We start from the raw sequence: 17424 nt of genomic DNA on the forward strand, positions 1-17424 counted from the left end.
CCTACAGGTAACCCCGGTGAAAACTCATTAGTGCACCAAGTGGGACTTTGGTGCAACCCTTACTTTGGAGTATCTAGGTTCCCAATCTAGGGTGAGTAGATATTTGTTTTGTGTCTTTCTAGGAAAAGCCTCACATAACACCAGGCTATGCCCATGGTGGTATGACCAATCTGCCCAGAAGGGAGAAGGCTATTGAATCCTGAAAATGGCACCATTCCCTGAGCCAAGCAGCTACCTGGAGGCAGGGATACTGTATTGGGCCACTTTCACTTTGGAAGGGCAATGTTGGGATAGATAGGAAGATAAAGGTTTGTATACAGCACCGTGGTTTCCATGCAACATTAGTCCTGACTAAGGGACTTACTTCAATAGCAAAATAAGTGAAACAATGGAATCCACTTCTTTTTATAATGTCTCTAAATAGCCTAAGATGTTTGTCATTTATAGAATGGTTGAGTGACCTTCTAATGGTATAGGAGGTTCTTCTGTTCATGTGCTGCTTTCATTGGTTAATGAATATAGAAACTGCTTTGGACCTGATAGGGCAGAACTTAGGTAGGCAGAGAAGACAAAACCGAATGCTGGGAAGAAGGGCAGAGTGAGAGGTGCCATGGATCTTCTGCATGAGATGGACGCTGGTTAGAATCTTGCTTGTAAGCCACAGTCACATGGCGATACATAGATTGATAGAAATGGGTTAAATTAAGATGTAAGAATTAGCCAATAAGAAACTAGAGCTAACGAGCCAAGCAGTGTTTTAATGAATACAGTTTCTGTGTGGTTATTTCAGGGCTAAGCTATCCAGTTGGCCAGAAAGAACAAGCAGCCTCTCATTCTGTAAGACTCAGTTATAGCTCCAGGTAGGAGATAATGCCTTGCCGAGTTGGGAAAGTCTCCCCAGCAGGGGTATACCCACTATGTAGCATCAAATATACAGAACTGTGAGTCTCCCACAACAGGTTCATGATTCCTATGGTCAAGAGGTGAAAAAGGGACTGGGACCTCTTTCCAAGATACCAATGACCCACTTAAACATTTTTATTTATTGTTCCTAAATATTATGTTCTCTTGTCCTAGAAAATCATTTTCCAGGGGAGACATGTTTCTATCAGAAGACATAATGGTTACTTCACTGAACTGGAAGTGAAAACTGCCCTGGGCTATGCTATTCTTTTTATGTTATAATATTTAAGGTCCAATGTATCCAAGAGATTAAACATCAATGAAATGTTTTTTCTTTTTGGATGCGTGGTGCACATGCATGAGTGCATGCGTGCATGTGTGTGCAGTGAAGAGGGTGGATAACATGCCTGAGTGCACTTGTGTGGAGGTCAGAGGAGGACACTGGGTTTCCCTTCTACTGTCCCCTACTTTATTTTTTGAGACAGAATCTGCACTGACCCCGTGGCTCATCATTTTCTTTACGTTAGCTGGCTAGGAGGCTGGAACGCAGGTGTGTGCTACCATGCCTGGGTACTGGGGATCAAACTCAGGTCCTCTCTTCATGCTTACAATGTTAGGTGAGCACTTTATTGACAGAGTCATCTGTCCAGTCATTTAAAATCTCCTTTTACCTATTTCCCTCCTTCATTTTGTATATCGCTGGCTTATTTAATGACACTCTCAAACTGATTTGACGGCAACACTTTCCTTCGCAAGATGTCTGGGGATCCTTTCCCTTTGCCTGAAGAATAACCTTAAGTGACCAAACTGCGGAAGCCTTTTTGTAGTGGCCTCCATCAAGTGCCACACTCAGGCTTCTGGTGTCTATTTCCAAATCAGTGTCCTTGAGAGGATCCTTAAGGATTCTGGAGTTTTCCGAATGACAGGAGACCACAGGTTTCAGTGTGAGCCAGGAGTGCCTTCAATGTGAGCATCAGGCTTCCCTTGTCATTTAAAAGCTTTAAGTGCAGACATCGATTTTTTGGTCCTGCAGAGAAACTCTCCTTCCCGTGTAGCTGTCTTCTCAGCATCAATTCCTCTCCCCTTTTCCACTGGTATCACATCCTTTTCCTCCAGGAGCTCAAATAATTTATGACAGGCATCACCAGCTGTCCCTTCATCGAGCAATTCTTAATTTGCTCTTTGCCCGTATGTTTATGCAAATTAACTTTTACTTTAAAATCATCACACGACTCTGACTTGTCGATCTCTCACCTTAGGATTTCATTTTTATTGTTTTTGACTCTGATTGTCTTTGGACCTTCATAAAGACTGAACAGGGACCTGGAGAAAGGTCCAACCCCTCCTGAGCAATGGGGAGGCTGACTCTATTCATGGTGGGTCATAGTAATATAGCATGGCTCCTTTCTTTTATAATTTTGTCTGATGTTTCTAGAAAGTGCTCAAAAGATAATATAAATGAAGCCTTGTCAGTTTAGTTTTTGTTGTGCATCCAAACTCTACGTATTCTAAGCTTGCATTTAAAATGGATCAGAAAACAAGCAACAGCCGTAAAACTTTTCTCATGTGTGGCATCTTAGGGCCTCAGAAGTTCTTCCCTGCAAGACCCCACTCATTCTACCCATCTCCACATTCCTTTTCTTCCCATCACTTGTTCACAAATTCTTTCATGATGCCTTATATGGGTCATGAATGAAAAACTTGGTCACCAGCTGAGAGTGCTAATTTGGAAGGTTCTGGAAACTTCCATGTCTTGGGCCTAGCTGTAAGAAATGGGTCACTTCAGGGTATGCCTGATAGTGTTACATGTGCTCTCCCTCTGCTACTTGTTGAGATGATACACTTTGTCCTTTCATGCTTTCCTGATCTGGAAGCTCTGTCTGCTCATAGCCCAGACACAGAGGAGATAACTGACCATGAACTGACCTCCCCTCAAACCCTGGGCCCAAGTCAACAGTTCTGCAAGGCATTTTGTCATAGCAATAGAACACATTAACCCACCTCTTTCTGTAGATTCTTTAGTCTCAAATGAAAAGCTTGAAATTTTTTTCTGAAAATTTGGCTTCTCTTTACCATTATTTCTAAATAGACACGTCCTTTTGATTCTAACATTCTCTTTCACATGGCTTGGGAGGTAGTAGCACCAAAGCCAGAGGTGTGTGGGGATGCATTCTGAGAGATGAGCTGTCAAGTGATCCTAGCATTTTACAGAGCTCTTCACAGTGAGTACTTCCACACAACTAGGTATTGTCTACTACACGTCTATGCTGTGCACTGTAGCTTACTACTTTGGGGCTATAAATTTGTACATCACTTGTAAGTGACTTCAAAGCCAGTAACTTAGTCAGACCACCAGTTTTCAGAAAAGTAACTCACAGAGTTGCTTCAGCATTAGCTGAAGCCTGTATCTTTGTAGCACTGTAGAATCTTCAGGAGAACGACGAGAATTGAGCTATTATGGCTGTGCTAAAAAACATTTTCTTCTCAGATTCCACCTAAGGATTTGCTCGAAGGTCTTGAGGGTCATTGTCTTTTCAGAGAGATGTCCATGGCAGTTTCCTAGGTTTGTTTATCTTTGGGGACATTCTCACCATTCACAGTTGATGTGGGTGGACCCAGGCAACTGTGGGCAGTTCTACCCCTAGGCAGGTAGTCCTGGGTCACATAAAAAAGCAAACTGAGTATACCATGGAGTTAGCAAGCTATGTTCCTTCATATTCTCTCTCTCTCTCTCTCTCTCTCTCTCTCTCTCTCTCTCTCTCTCTCTCTCTCTTTCTCTCTCTCTCCCTCCCCCTGTGTGTGTGTGTTCCAAAACAGGGTTTTACCATGTAGCCCTGACTGTCCTGAAGCTCGTTCTATAGACTTGGTTGACCTTGAAAAGTTCTCTGTTTCAACTTCTGCTTTGAATTCCTTCCTTGAGTTTCTGCCTTGGCTTCGCCCTGTGATGGGCTATAAATTTCAATGTGAGATAAACCCCAGGTTGATTTTGGTCACAGTGTTTACCCTGGCATTAAAAGCAAACACGTGCTCATCTGGATGAGTGACTGAATGAGCGGTATGTTGTGAGATATTCTTATACCCTATCTTTCTCTTCTACAGTTTTGTTTTCATTTTGTTTCACACTTGTGGAGTAGAAGGGATGAATCAGAAAGAAATAAACATGGTCCTTTATTCTTGTGAGACTGGTTGTGGTGCTCACATTTAATTGGACAGATACCTCATATAGATCCCTATTGAAGGCAGAAGGGGGACTCATATTATCATTAACTATTCTCCACAGATGAAATCAATGTCTCAAATATATCTGCTACTGTTTTTTCCAACATACATATGTGGTCCTGTTAACAAAACTTCAGTGTTTTAAAAATCACTTCTGGTATGAGTTAAATGTGGTTGTCCATACCTGTAATTCCTGCCCTGGGGCGTTAGAGGCAGGGGGATCTTGAGATTGAGACTAAATTGGGGTTCATGAGACTCTGCCTCACAGCAACGAAGTAAAAATAACAATAATAGAAAGCAATGCTTTACTTAAAGTTTTGAAAAATACTGTATATTTAATAAATTTATTATGAGCATGCATTAAAAGGATTTTAGTGATGCCTGATGAATCATTTGAAAAACAGTCTTAGGAGGCTGGAAATATGGACAAAATGCTTATTGTTAAGTATATAGACCTTCATTTAGATGCCTAGACCCTATGTAATAAACTGGGCATTGTGACACATGCCTGTGACCTCACTGCTAGAAGATGGAGTGCGGAGGATGGTGGGGATTGACTAGCCAGATGGCTATCTCATGAGCCCCAGGTTCAATGAGAGGCTCTGTCTCAATAACTGAGGTTGGAGAAGAAGACATCTGATGTTGACCTCTGGCCTCCACACATGCATGCATAGGCATACACACCATCACACACGTGCACACCTCTTTACACTCTTCATAAGTAATTTTTAAAAAGTGTCCCATACTATTATAAAAGAATAGAATGAAGGGTTTCAGATGAACTTAGAATTTATTAGTAGGATCTGTCCCCTTAACCCAAGAATGAAGCATAGGCGATGAACAATGTAGTTGAATTTGAAAGGTATACATGCGTATTAATCTTTGTTCATGATATTGATGTCCAACTGATCTGTCTGTACATATGCATTCCTGCATGCCATGGCGCACATGCAGAGGTCAGGGGACAACTCAGAGGACAACCTGAAGGTTGTCCCATACAACTCCTACAACCCATACAAACTCAGGTGGGCAGTTTTGCAGAAAGTGCCTTTATTCACTGAGCCATCTTGCTGGTCCTGGACCACTTTCTTCAAATAATGCACAAGTTAGTACTGTTTACTTCATTGGAGGTTTTTCTATAGAACCTATGTCTAACCACAGACTTATATGAGTCTTCATGAAGAGAGTAAAATAATTCAGGGTGCTTCTAGATCGAGCTTTCTAGCAAGAGTGATGAAGTTGCAGATGGCTTAGAGTCATCAGACACTGTGGGGCCTTCGTTACGTTAATCCAAAGCTTAATTGTGTTTAATCCATTACTATCTTTCTGATGAATAATTTATGAGAATTCTCCACCAGTTTTGAACTTAAATGCCTCCAATTATTGAATAATGCAAGCTTCAGTGAAAATCAACTGACCATGATTAAAATATGATAGAATTTTCAAAGCCTGAGTTAGATGCCAGAAACAAAAAAACATGGCAAAAACATTTTCCCACCTGTCTATGTGCCTGACAAACTCTAATGTCTGTGTCCAAGTCAGCAAGTCAGTCATCAGACAAACTGCTGTGCTACAAACAACAGTAGACGTGCCTGGTACTCTTTTTTTTTTTTAAACTTAAATACTATAATCATCTTTCCAACCCACATGTGTTGGTCAATAAGAATGAAATGATTTCAGGTTTTCATGAATTAAATCAGGATGGTCTCTGCTTCATTTCACACCAATTAAAGCCTTTCACGGGCTTATATTATTGGGAAATGATTTTCAAGACTTACTTTTAAAAAAAGTTTTTAAAAAGTCTAACTTTCATGTATTTACCATTTTGAGAGGGCCATGATCAAACAGAGCCAAAAACATTAGGATACTTGGTTAGTTTTATTTTAAAACATAATTATTTAATATCATTTTAAAATTAAGTATATGTGTATGCTTGCATGTGGATTTGTGCACGTAGTAGTCAGAGAATCCCTGCAGCTGGAGTTACAGGCAGTTGTGAGTCACTCCAAGTGGTTTCTGGGAAACAAACTCTGGTCTTTTGCAAGAGCTGCACAAGCTGTTCTCTTAACTGCTTGCATCTCTCCAGCATCTTCAAGGACAGAAGCAACTCATTGCTGCTATCACCTCAGCAGTGTGCACCCATTCATGCGCGCGCGCACACACACACACACACACACAAACCCACACAGTATTTCAGTCGTCAGCCAGACTTCTACATCTGTGGATCCTGCGGTTTCAGCTTGTATGCAACCAACAACAGATAAAAATTAAATTTTAAATTGTGCGTATACTAAAAACACATTTTTACCTAAATGATTCTTACCTAAATTACATAACATACTACAGTCAGCATTATAAGCAAACTATACCATTTTCTGTGTGAGTTACCAGAAAACCTATATCACTCAATATAAGGGAAGTAGGATTTTCAGGGGTTTCTTGCAAGCGAAGGACAATTGCATTTTAAAAATATTTTACCTTTAATGTCTTTGACAGCTCACAGAAGTCAAACTCTGACAGATTAAAGACCTTTTTTGACCTAATACATACCAATCGCATTGCTTCTGAAAACCAATGAATTCAGGGGGAATCATTAGCTAGGAAGTTTAGCTGAAGGGACAATCCCCAAATTCAGTGAAACTCTGTCTCAGAAAAGATGGAGAACAGCAGAGAAAGACACCAAACACCAACACTTGGCCTCTACATGTGCACATATCTATGTGCCCACACCTGTGCACCCACATGACAACCAGCCCAGTCTACATAGTGAGATCCTACCCACAAAACCTCTGTGGGACAATGGTCTTTTATCCTGTTACTTGTATTATTTTAATAAAACACTGATTGGCCAGTAGCCAGGCAGAAAGTATAGGTGGGGCGACCAGGCAGGAAGCAGAGGCGGGGCAATGTTAACAAGAGAATTTGGGAAGAAGAAAGAGTCAGTCTGCATTCATTCACCCAGATGTAGAGGACACAGATGAGAACACCTGGCTGATGAGAGGTACCACGCCTCGTGGCTAACACAGACAAGATTTATGGGTTAAGATGTAAGAATTAGTTAATAAGAAGCCTGAGCTAATAGGCCAACCAGTTTATGATTAATGTAGACCCCTGTGTATTTCTTTGGAACTGAATGACTGTGGGACTAGGCCGAACAGAAACCTCTGTCAATACAAAACAATGAAGGAAAACAAGAAAAACAAAGATGCATAGAAAAGTCAAAGGGTAGAAAAGATGCATTAGTATTACTCAAGAGAAAACTGAGCCATCTTTATCACAACCCAGCCAAGGATGAAAGTAGAAAGTGCTATCAGGAACAATGATAAATGCCAGTAATCTAGAGAATTTAATTCAAATGTTCATGAAGGATTATGTGTGTCCATGATTGTATTTGGAAATTTTAACACCCGTCTCTTAGTAACTCATAGAACTAATGCATACAAAATCACTAGGACAGTCTAAGGCTTGAGAAATGTGATAATTAACCAGCATGACCTAACTGACATTTACCAAGCTCCTCACCAAGCAGTGGCAGTGCACATTCTTTACAGCCACACTTGGAGCATTTGACAAGCTACACTGAGTGCTCTCAGTCAATCTAGAGAGACTCGGATCATGAGAACTGTGTCCTTGAGTTGCCTTCGAATCCTCTCAATTCTCCCGTCCTCTTGCTGGTATTCTAAGATTTTACCACCTGGTATGAGGCCGAGACCACGGTTTTGGTACAAACTGAGAAAACACTTAACTAGCCTCAGCACACACTGAGCTACAGGCCCAGGCCCTAGTTTGTTGTTTTTAACATCATTATTTAAGATGTCCTTAGGAACAGCTATCATCTCTGTAATTAAATTTAACTTTCTAAGTTGTATTGATGGATTTGATTCCCAATCAGTTTCTGGAAAAAGGTGGGTGTCTTTGCCTCCCCCTTTCCCTCAGCTCTCTGACTTGGGACCACAGTGGAATTAAAGTAGGTTTTACAGACAGCCCTGCCTCTGACAGCTTTCTAAACAGTTGGTAACAAAACAATGCATATTCAAATAAGCAAAGATGGAATCCATTAAAATAATTTTAAACTGAAGGACAATAGAAAACAACATACCAACATTTGGAGGCTACAGATAAAGGGGTGCTCAGAAGGAAAACTGCAGCTGCAGCTACCTCTGCTAGAAAGGACAAATTCTTTCAGGGTATTGCTTTAGTTTTCATTAGGAAACTTGGAAGACACAAAACAGTAGCTTTTTCATTTGTTTGCAGTTTGCCTGCTTGGGTCTCTCTCTCTCTCTCTCTCTCTCTCTCTCTCTCTCTCTCTCTCTCTCTCTCTCTGTGTGTGTGTGTGTGTGTGTGTGTTTCTTTTCCCATGTCTTTGAAGATACTATCTTTGCTCACAAAAGCCCAAGTTGAGGACTCCGTTGTTGGACACTTGGAGAAGCCTGTGCTGCCGTCCAACTTCTCTGTTTCTTACTACACTACGTCATCTTTCCTGGGTGCTTTCCTTTACTCTCACTGTTTAAAAATGTCCTCTGTTCTTCTGCATTTGGTTTCAGTATTTGAAAAAATATGTGAGGAGAATAGTCTCTCCTGAAGAAAACAGTGCAAAAGGTTCAAAGAAGAATGCAGCACTCAATACCCCGAGGAACTTGGGTGAAAGCAGCTGAGGTGTTAGACAAAATGAAGACCCATTGGTTTTGGATTTGAGTTTTAACTCAGAGTGTACACGAGCTCCCATGCAGCATTTTAGTGTTTGTTATTAGTGAAGAGTCCTTTAACATACTGAAAATGGGGATATTTTTAAAACACTTGCAACTGAGTTATTAAATACATGTGTGGACACCCTAAATACAGTGATAGATAAATTAAATGCCTTTAAGAATGTTTGACAAATTTAAAATTGGACTTATTGTCTTTAAGTATTTGCTTGTGAATAAGTCTGCAACATTTTTCTATTCTATTTCCTCTGTGGCTTGTGTTATTTATTCCCTGTGGTTGCAGAACCCCAAGAAAGCTATGAATGTGAACCTTTAGTGTTTTCCTTTGCAACTTGATTCTACAGTGTCTTGAGTGTGAGTTTTGTAGATGACATTGTCATGTGACAGTGTTAAAAGGTAGGACCTGTCTGAATTACTGAAACAAGGAAAAGAATATCATAGCAACTAATAAATAATTCACAGATGAATAGAAAATATTGAATAGCATATTAAGAATAATAGACAGGAAAGGAAACTGAATGGATTTGTTGATAATTATATATAAGAATAAAAGAACTGAAATACAGAATATAAGTTATAGTGAAGTTTTAGTCAGTCATTATGTGAGGGGGACACAGAAACTCTAAGCAACAAGTAGTTCCAGAGTTAGAAAAGTTCTCTGTGGAAAATAGAGGAATAATTTGGAATTTTTGATATGAAAAGTTATCAAAATATAAATGCCCTTCAGATAGTTAGAAATGTATAAATGGAATTCAGAGAAAGATTAAAAGTAATGATTTAAATTTAGGGTGAACTTCCTATTATCTTTGAAGTCACAATATATTAAAGTAGGAGATTAGCTTCAGTCAGAAACCTAAATATTGGAAGGCCGTTAAGACAAGATATTAGAAAGTGCATTTCAAAGGAAATTTTGAGAACATATGGACAGCGAAGTCTTATAGACACCTGGCAACAAAATAAAAAATGAAAACAAAGATTAAAGCTGTTGATATTAAAAGGAGATTAATGGTAATAAATTTATAGAAAAATGTAGGATTGATTTCTTTGAAAAATAATTGGTCATCATTAAGGACTACAAATACACTCATCAAAGCAGCAGTGTATAAAAATCAAACTTACAAACTTATAGATTTTCTATGTGGCAAAAAACTCACTGAAAAGAAGTCAAGAAAAATCATTCTATTCATAGAATGTAGCAAAAACATAACACTTAGGTATAAACTCAACAGAAGATGTTAATAATGGTTTCTAAGAAGGAAGATCTTGAAAGGTCCTAAATGGTTAGGCAAACAGCCCATCAACATTAAGCGAATGCCCATAATATCAAGTGTGGTACAAATTCAATGGATTCTCCAGGAAAATTCCAACGACATTCTTTGCAAATACCCTCTATCCCATGTTAACATTTCAATGAAAGCACAAAGGCCTAGAGTTGCCAAACAATCCTTAGCAGAAAGAGAAGTGCAGGAGGCATCCCAGTGGCTGACGTCAAACTGTACTACAGAACCATGGTGACAAGAAAACAGCAGGTTAGTTAGGGCACAGGAAAAAGAAACCCTCACAGCTACAGCTATCTGGCTTTGATAAAACTATTAAAAATATAGGAAAAATCTGGGTATTGAAGAGATAACTCAGCAATTAAAAGTGCTTGCTGCTCTTTCAGAGGACCCTTGCTCAGTTTCCAGAACCCATGTCAGGAGGTTCACAACTGCCTGTAACTCTAGCTCCAGGTAATCTGACACTCTCTTCTGGCTCCTGCAGACACCTGAACTCAAGTGTGCACGCGTACACACACACACACACATACACACACACACACACACACACACACACACACAGAGAGAGAGAGAGAGAGAGAGAGAGAGAGAGAGAGAGAATTTAAAATAATAATAAAAAATAGGCAAAAACCAGATTTTTTAACAAGTGGTATTGGGAAAATAGTACTTACATATAAAGAAGAATGGAACTAGGGGCTAGAAAGACAGTGGTTAAGTACACTAGCTGCTGTTGCAAAGGGTCTGGGTTTGATTCCCAGCACATACATGATGGCTCACAATAGTCTGTCCCTCCAGTTCCAAGAAATTTTATTATTTTATTGCCCCTGTCTTACCTCTATAGACACGTATATGCATGGTACACACACACACACACACACACACACACACACACACACACACATATACAGGTAAAAACACTCATACAAATGAAAGAAAATTAAAGACTGAAACTAGATTATCTCTCATCCCAAACAAAAATCAGTTCAAACTATGTAACAGACGCAATGGCAGACCTAAAATGCTGAACCACGAGCTGAATACAGGAGGAACACTCCAAGATCCAGGCATAAGCAACGACTTTCTAAATGGATCAGCAATAGCTAAGAAAATAATGGAAAAGATTTCCAAATGGGATTGCATTGCATTTAAAAGCTTTGGCACAGCGAAAGCAACAAGTAGAAAATACAGATTGTAAACTAGGAAAGAATCTTAGCAAAGTTCTCATTTGACCGGAAATTAATATCCAAACTAAAAAACTGAAAAACCAAAAATGCCTACTTCAAACAATAAAACTGGCAAATGAATGAAAGAGACACTTTTCAAACAAAGAAGTACAAATGACCAACAAGCACATGAACAAAGCGAAATGTCTTTTGTGAACTGGAAACACATGGACTTGTTTTTGAGAGGCTGACTCTGTTTTATCTTTCCTTCACAAGCAAGTGTTTCCTCCTATCTTGTGTCCTCTGAGATCACTGCCCAGCCAGGCAACTCCTGTGTGTTGGGACATCACTTGCAGCTCATTCAAAATAACTACTGACTTGATGTGACAGAGAGACATAATGGGGAGATTTAGAACCACTGGCTCATTCTAGTGGTAACTTCGAGAGCCTGAGAATATTCAAATTGTGTCAAAGGGAGACAAAGAAAGAGGAGACACTGTGCACCCTAGAGGGGACTGTGAACTCAGGAGGATATGCACAGGGGAACCCTGCAGAAACAGTAAGAGTATCTAAAATGGGGAACCTGGAAGAGCCCTGGAGTTTTACAAAATATTTCAAGTCCGAATGATGATAAAAGTTTCTTTGCCATACAAGCTGAAATACTGTTAGATGTCTTGACCATGCTTCTGTATAACTGCAGCCATTTGTCAGCTGTGATCACTAGAGTAACTCAAATTAGGCTTCTTTGAACGGGAAAGGATTTTTTTAAAGCAGTTTTGTTTGAGCTGGTGTTCTCATAGAAGGAAAGGAATTCCTAGAACAAAGCTTTGAAGATTTAATATAAGATAAACAATTCCTTTCATCAGAATTAATATAATACAATAGGAGTTTGGGCATAATAACTCATTTTAATATTAATATAAAATCAAGCGCAACTTCTGGAGTCTGATTACTTTGGTATGTGAACACATTGAAGGATTTAAAATTAAATAACAATTAGAACTGGAACTAGGCAAAGGAAATAATTTAAGAATTTGTAGATATTTTTATGTCCTCCATATTAAAATGCAACCTCTTTTCAGATAAGTGGGAGAAATAATTGTTTAGCAACACTCTGAGGGCAGCACAGCAGAGACGGCTTAGCAGTTAAGAGTGTATACTGCTCCTGTTCTCAGCACCCACACTGAGCAATCCACTACCTCCTGTATCACGAGCTCCAGGACATCAGATGCTTCTGGCCTCCATCAACACCTGCACTCATATGCATCTAAACACACACACACACACACACACACACACACACACACACACTCTTAAAATAATGTCTGAAACATGCAGAGAACTTTTGGGTTGACTTTCAAATTTGAAAAGAATCCTAGCTCTCAGTTGTCTATATGAGAAATGATCTGCTCTTTGAAAATAGTATTAGACAGATTTGAAGCGACAACTAGAGAGGATTGGAGGGCTGTCTTTCATATGACAGAAGACTCATTGAAGAGATGACAATGACATGTCTGACATGTATGACTGGGCCATCAGTAGGTACAAAGGTCTTGGGGCAGAAACATGCCTTCATATTCTAGGCAGAGTAAGAAGACATTGAGGCTGGGATTGATGGAGAGATTGAGGTCAGAGCCGAGGTTGAGCCTGTCAAGGGAACCAGATGTGCACAACTTTGGATGACGTTAGGTGTTTGGATTTCATTGTTCGTCAGATGAGACTTTAAAGGACTATGAATAAAGAAGTGGCAGGAAAAGGGCCTTTCTTCCTACAACAGTATTGTAGCTACTAAATTCAGCACAGATGAAAAGCAACAGGGGCAGAAGCAAACAACTTTAAAATGCTGCAGTGATGATGTAGGTGGGGAATGATGGTGATCTGAAGCAATGCAGATGGGAAAGTCTGAGCTATGCTTCAAATAGAATCTCCAGATAGGATAGATGTATCTTGTAAGAGGACTGGAATCGGATGACCAAAAGCTTCAGCATGGGTCACTTGAAGGCAGAGAGTGAAGTGGTGATGGACAAGATGGGACTTGTGCTTAGAAGGTAGCCACCAAAAGCTGGATTTGGAGCGTACTGAGTTTGAGATGCCTATGGAATTTTGAGAAGCCTTCTAACCAGCTCTGGATTTGGGGAGAGCAATGAGAAGTGGTTGTAAAGAAAATGGCAAGAATTGGAAGTTGTGAAGCTAGAGGTGGAGAAAGAGAAGAGATCTAGAACTGAAACTTGGAGTTCTGACTTTCTCCATGTCAGTAGACTGGGAAGGAGAAAACCCAGAATCACCATGATGGATGACTGTGTAACCTTAGTGCTCTGGAGGCTGAGGCAGGAGGGTCACTGCCAGCTTGAGGGTACATAGTGAGTTCCATGCCAGCCTTGGTTATGTAGTGAGAATCTACCTCAAAACAGAGCAAACGAAGCAAAACAAACAAGAAAGACTAAAGGAAGAGGCAGGAAGTAGATGGAGAGAGAGCACTGGGCCAGTATTAATAATGTTCTGTGGGCACTGACATTACACAGCCATGCCCCTTTGAACCCTCAGGGGGACTTTGTGATCATTGGCTCTTTACTCACCTTTTCTCCGTATCTTGTTCTTGTGCTTACCACCCATTTGTTACAAGGAGAGAGGGCCTGCTTTTCATCCTGGCTGCCAAGCTAGCTTAACCCCCAAAATAATCACACAGAAATTGTATTGATTAAATCACTGCCTGGCCGATTAGCTTTAGCCTCTTATTGGCTAACTCTCACATCTTGATTAACCCATTTCTATTAAATCTGTGTATCACCTCGTGACTGTGGCTTACTGGCAAGATTCTAACCTACATCTATCTCAGGTAGGAGATTCACAGCATCTGCCACTCTGCCCTTCTTCCCAGAATTCTGTTCTGTCTTCCCTGTCTACCTGAGTTCTGCCCTATCAAAAGGCCAAGGCAGTTCCTTTATTCAACCAATGAAAACAACACATAAACAGAAGAACCTTCTACACCACACATTCTTCATTCGTTGCACTGGCTTTGAATGGCCTTGTTGGTAGGCTTGACTTCGTGAGTGTAAAAAGCATTTTTTTTTTGAAACTGCCAAATGTAATTTTGAAATTCATCGGCTGGATGGAATGGGTGACCAACTTAGTTAATATTGTTTTTGATCAAAAATTAGGCATGGCCATTGAAAAAAAAATCACCCAGCTCACTGTGAGATTTGCATGCCAGATCTGAAAGCAATTTCAACAGGCTTTTTTCTAAATTGTTTTTAGTAATGAAAACATTACTGAAACAAATAGGTCATTTCCAAGGGGACTGTTTTCATGGCTAAAAAGTAGACAACAAATTTATATAAAGTCTTTAGACTTAGCAATATTTCTTACTATTCTTTTTGTCACATGATGATATAGATGATCAAGAGCCATGAACACATAATGTAGCCATAAATAATATTTGACTAAATCATCATGTTCCAAATGTAAAAATGTTTGGACAACTGCTACTCTGATTTACAACAGTTTTCTTACTCGAAACAATGAAGGACAAATACTTCATTCTGAGACAGATATTTTTAGTTTATCAGGTTGGCCCCAAATGTGCTACCTAACAGGGGATGACCTTACACTTCCAATACCCCTGCCTCTGTCTCCCAAGTGCTAAGATTTCAGATGTGTGTCGCCACGCCTGCTTTAGGCAGTGCTGGAGATTGAACCTTGGCAAGGACTCTATTGATTGTGCTACATTTTTTGAAAATTATTCCAATAAGTAAAACATCTATAAAACCTTGAAAATATGTGTCCAGATATTTCAAAACCTGACAACTGTGAACACTACAGATTTAGCGAGAAACGTCCTGGACTCTCTAGCTAACATGAAGTCTCCTAACGGATGTATTCTCTGCAAATTATGCCAATTCCTTGTTCACTGAATATTGATTAAATTTAGTATGTACCTGACACATGTCATGTGGTGAGGAGATTGCTACATCAGATCCTTCCAAACACACCCTGAAGGACTTACGTACACAAGGAATAGAGCCACAACTGAGTTGGCTTAGTGCACGTCATGAGTTGTCTCTGGCAGCCATGTCACGTGCAGGGCCTGTTTGACCAGACTCTGGCAAGCCTGGAGGAGCTAGTGATGCTTAGTTCTCCTTTCTGTTCACTATACCCACACTGAGATCACTTTTTACTTGCCCCATGACACAGAAAGCTTTCTGGCCTCCCAGAGAATTACCATCTTTTGTTATGTGGTAATCTTTCTTTCTCTATATCTCTCTGATTTAAATTCTTAATGAAGCTCTTCTGTAGGCCTCAGAAAGGTTCACCTTGCCTTTAAGTTTCCATCACACTTAAATCTCCATGTATTGTATCATTTCTGCCTAATTCACTACCTCTCACCTTGAAGCTGGATCATGGCCTTGAAGCACTTCTATTCAAATAAACCTCGCTTCTGTTTAACACGATGGGAAATCTGCCGAGAATTCTACACAGAGTTGCTGTGTTGATGTATGTTCCCTGACAAAGGGAGACTGCAAAGAGTGGGATCACTACCTACTTCCTCAACGTACAGACAAGGAAATAGGACTGCAGCATCAAGAACAACCAGGGAAGGGTTGGGAAGGTGGCTCAGTGGGTAAATGGCCTGCAGCTGAAGCATGAGATCCTGAGTTCAGGTCCCAAGCATCATGATAAGGCAGCATGATTCTGTCACCCTGATTCCAAATAGGGACTTTGTAATGGCAGAGCATAGCTTCTTCTTGTTCACTGGTCAGCCACTCCAGCCAATTGGTGAGTTACAGATTGAATGAGAGAACCTGTCTCAAAAAATAAGATGGAGATTGATAGAACAAAATGTCTGATTTTTAGCCTTCAAACGTGATTGCACACATGTATTTGTGAACACAAACACACACACACACACACACACACACACACACACGGAAACATTGGGATAACAGAATGTCACTGAATAGAAAAAACTAAGATGCCAGCCAACAATGAAAGAAACAAAGATGAAATGTTTGACACAAAAGGAAACAAATACAAAAATGCTGTTTCAAGGACATCCAGAAAACTCCCCAGATAACAAAGTCCCATTTTCCTTTGACGAGAAGGAAATACATCTAAACAATGACAACAGAAGGTGATGACTAAGATCATAATGCGAAGGTAAAAATAAAGATACAGTGAGGCTTTTGGGCAGAAACCCCCAGAAGCTGTTAGCTTCACAGAGACAGAAGACAGGAGCTAGGGTGACACGCAGTCAGAGAGAGTCGGTCTTCCACTGACCTCAGTCAGGTGAGCCACAGAAATTCTTGGAAACCAGCTTGTTTCTACTCCCAAGCCATTCCTGCTTTCTCAGAGACTATTCACAGGGTTTTCCTAGACCTTAATTTGGAATATAGCCCCGTGTTCGTTAGACGACTTTCCCTGTGAGATTGTAAAGATCATGTTCACAGTGAGAAAAAAAAAAACAATGCTGTTGGCTGCTTGGTCCTCATTTAAACATGGCTGTTAGACTCATTTTTGTTGTAGAATATTCCTTTAGACTGCGTGAAGACTTATCACTGTGCTTGGTTTAATGAAAAGCTAAACAACCAAGAGCTAGGCAGGAGGAATACGTGGGACTTCTGGACAGAGAGAACTCTGGGAAGAAGAAAGGCGGAGTCACCAGGCAGAGGCAGAGGAAGCAGGAAGAGTAGAATGGAGATGAGGTAAGAAGTATAATGAGTAGAAGATGCAGATTACAAAATACAGGGTATTTTAAGTTTTAAGAGCTAGTTAGGAACACACCTAAGCTGAACTTTCATAATAAGTCTCTGTGTCATTACTTGGGAACTGACTGGCGGGACAGAATCAGACTCATTACACATTTCCTTTACTAATGTTGACACTAATGGCCCAGAGGAGGCAGATGGCTGCTCAATGGAGGGCTTCAGATCTCTTTGGACATGGGAGTAACTTACGATGTTTTTCATGTGTTTCACCAGGATGGTGAGCTTCGAGTCCTCGTATGTCATCAGTAACTGTACCTTTGGGTTATTGTCTGAATATTTCTCACCTGAAAGAAACAGTGAGTGTTAGCTAAATCAGAACCATCTCAGCACAGAATCCACGAAGCCTTTAAAGATGAAGCAGGACCAGCAGAAGAAGGCGAAGGGAACTTTCTTC

General features: G+C 40.2%; 1 protein-coding gene across 8 annotated transcripts in view; it reads right to left on the reverse strand.

The window, feature by feature from the left end:
- The window catches only part of Pik3c2g (phosphatidylinositol-4-phosphate 3-kinase catalytic subunit type 2 gamma), a 364812-nt gene that overhangs the window by 13236 nt on the left and 334152 nt on the right, over positions 1–17424 (reverse strand). For all 8 annotated transcript variants that reach the window (XM_087904035.1, XM_087904037.1, XM_087904036.1 and 5 more), the window contains one exon: positions 17220–17314. In XM_087904035.1, coding sequence (XP_087760161.1) covers positions 17220–17314 — 95 coding nt within the window. The remainder of the gene's footprint in view (positions 1–17219; positions 17315–17424) is intronic.

This window comes from Myodes glareolus, chromosome 3 (assembly GCF_982192425.1).
Source record: "Myodes glareolus chromosome 3, mMyoGla1.1, whole genome shotgun sequence".
Taxonomy (NCBI): Eukaryota; Metazoa; Chordata; class Mammalia; order Rodentia; family Cricetidae; genus Myodes; species Myodes glareolus.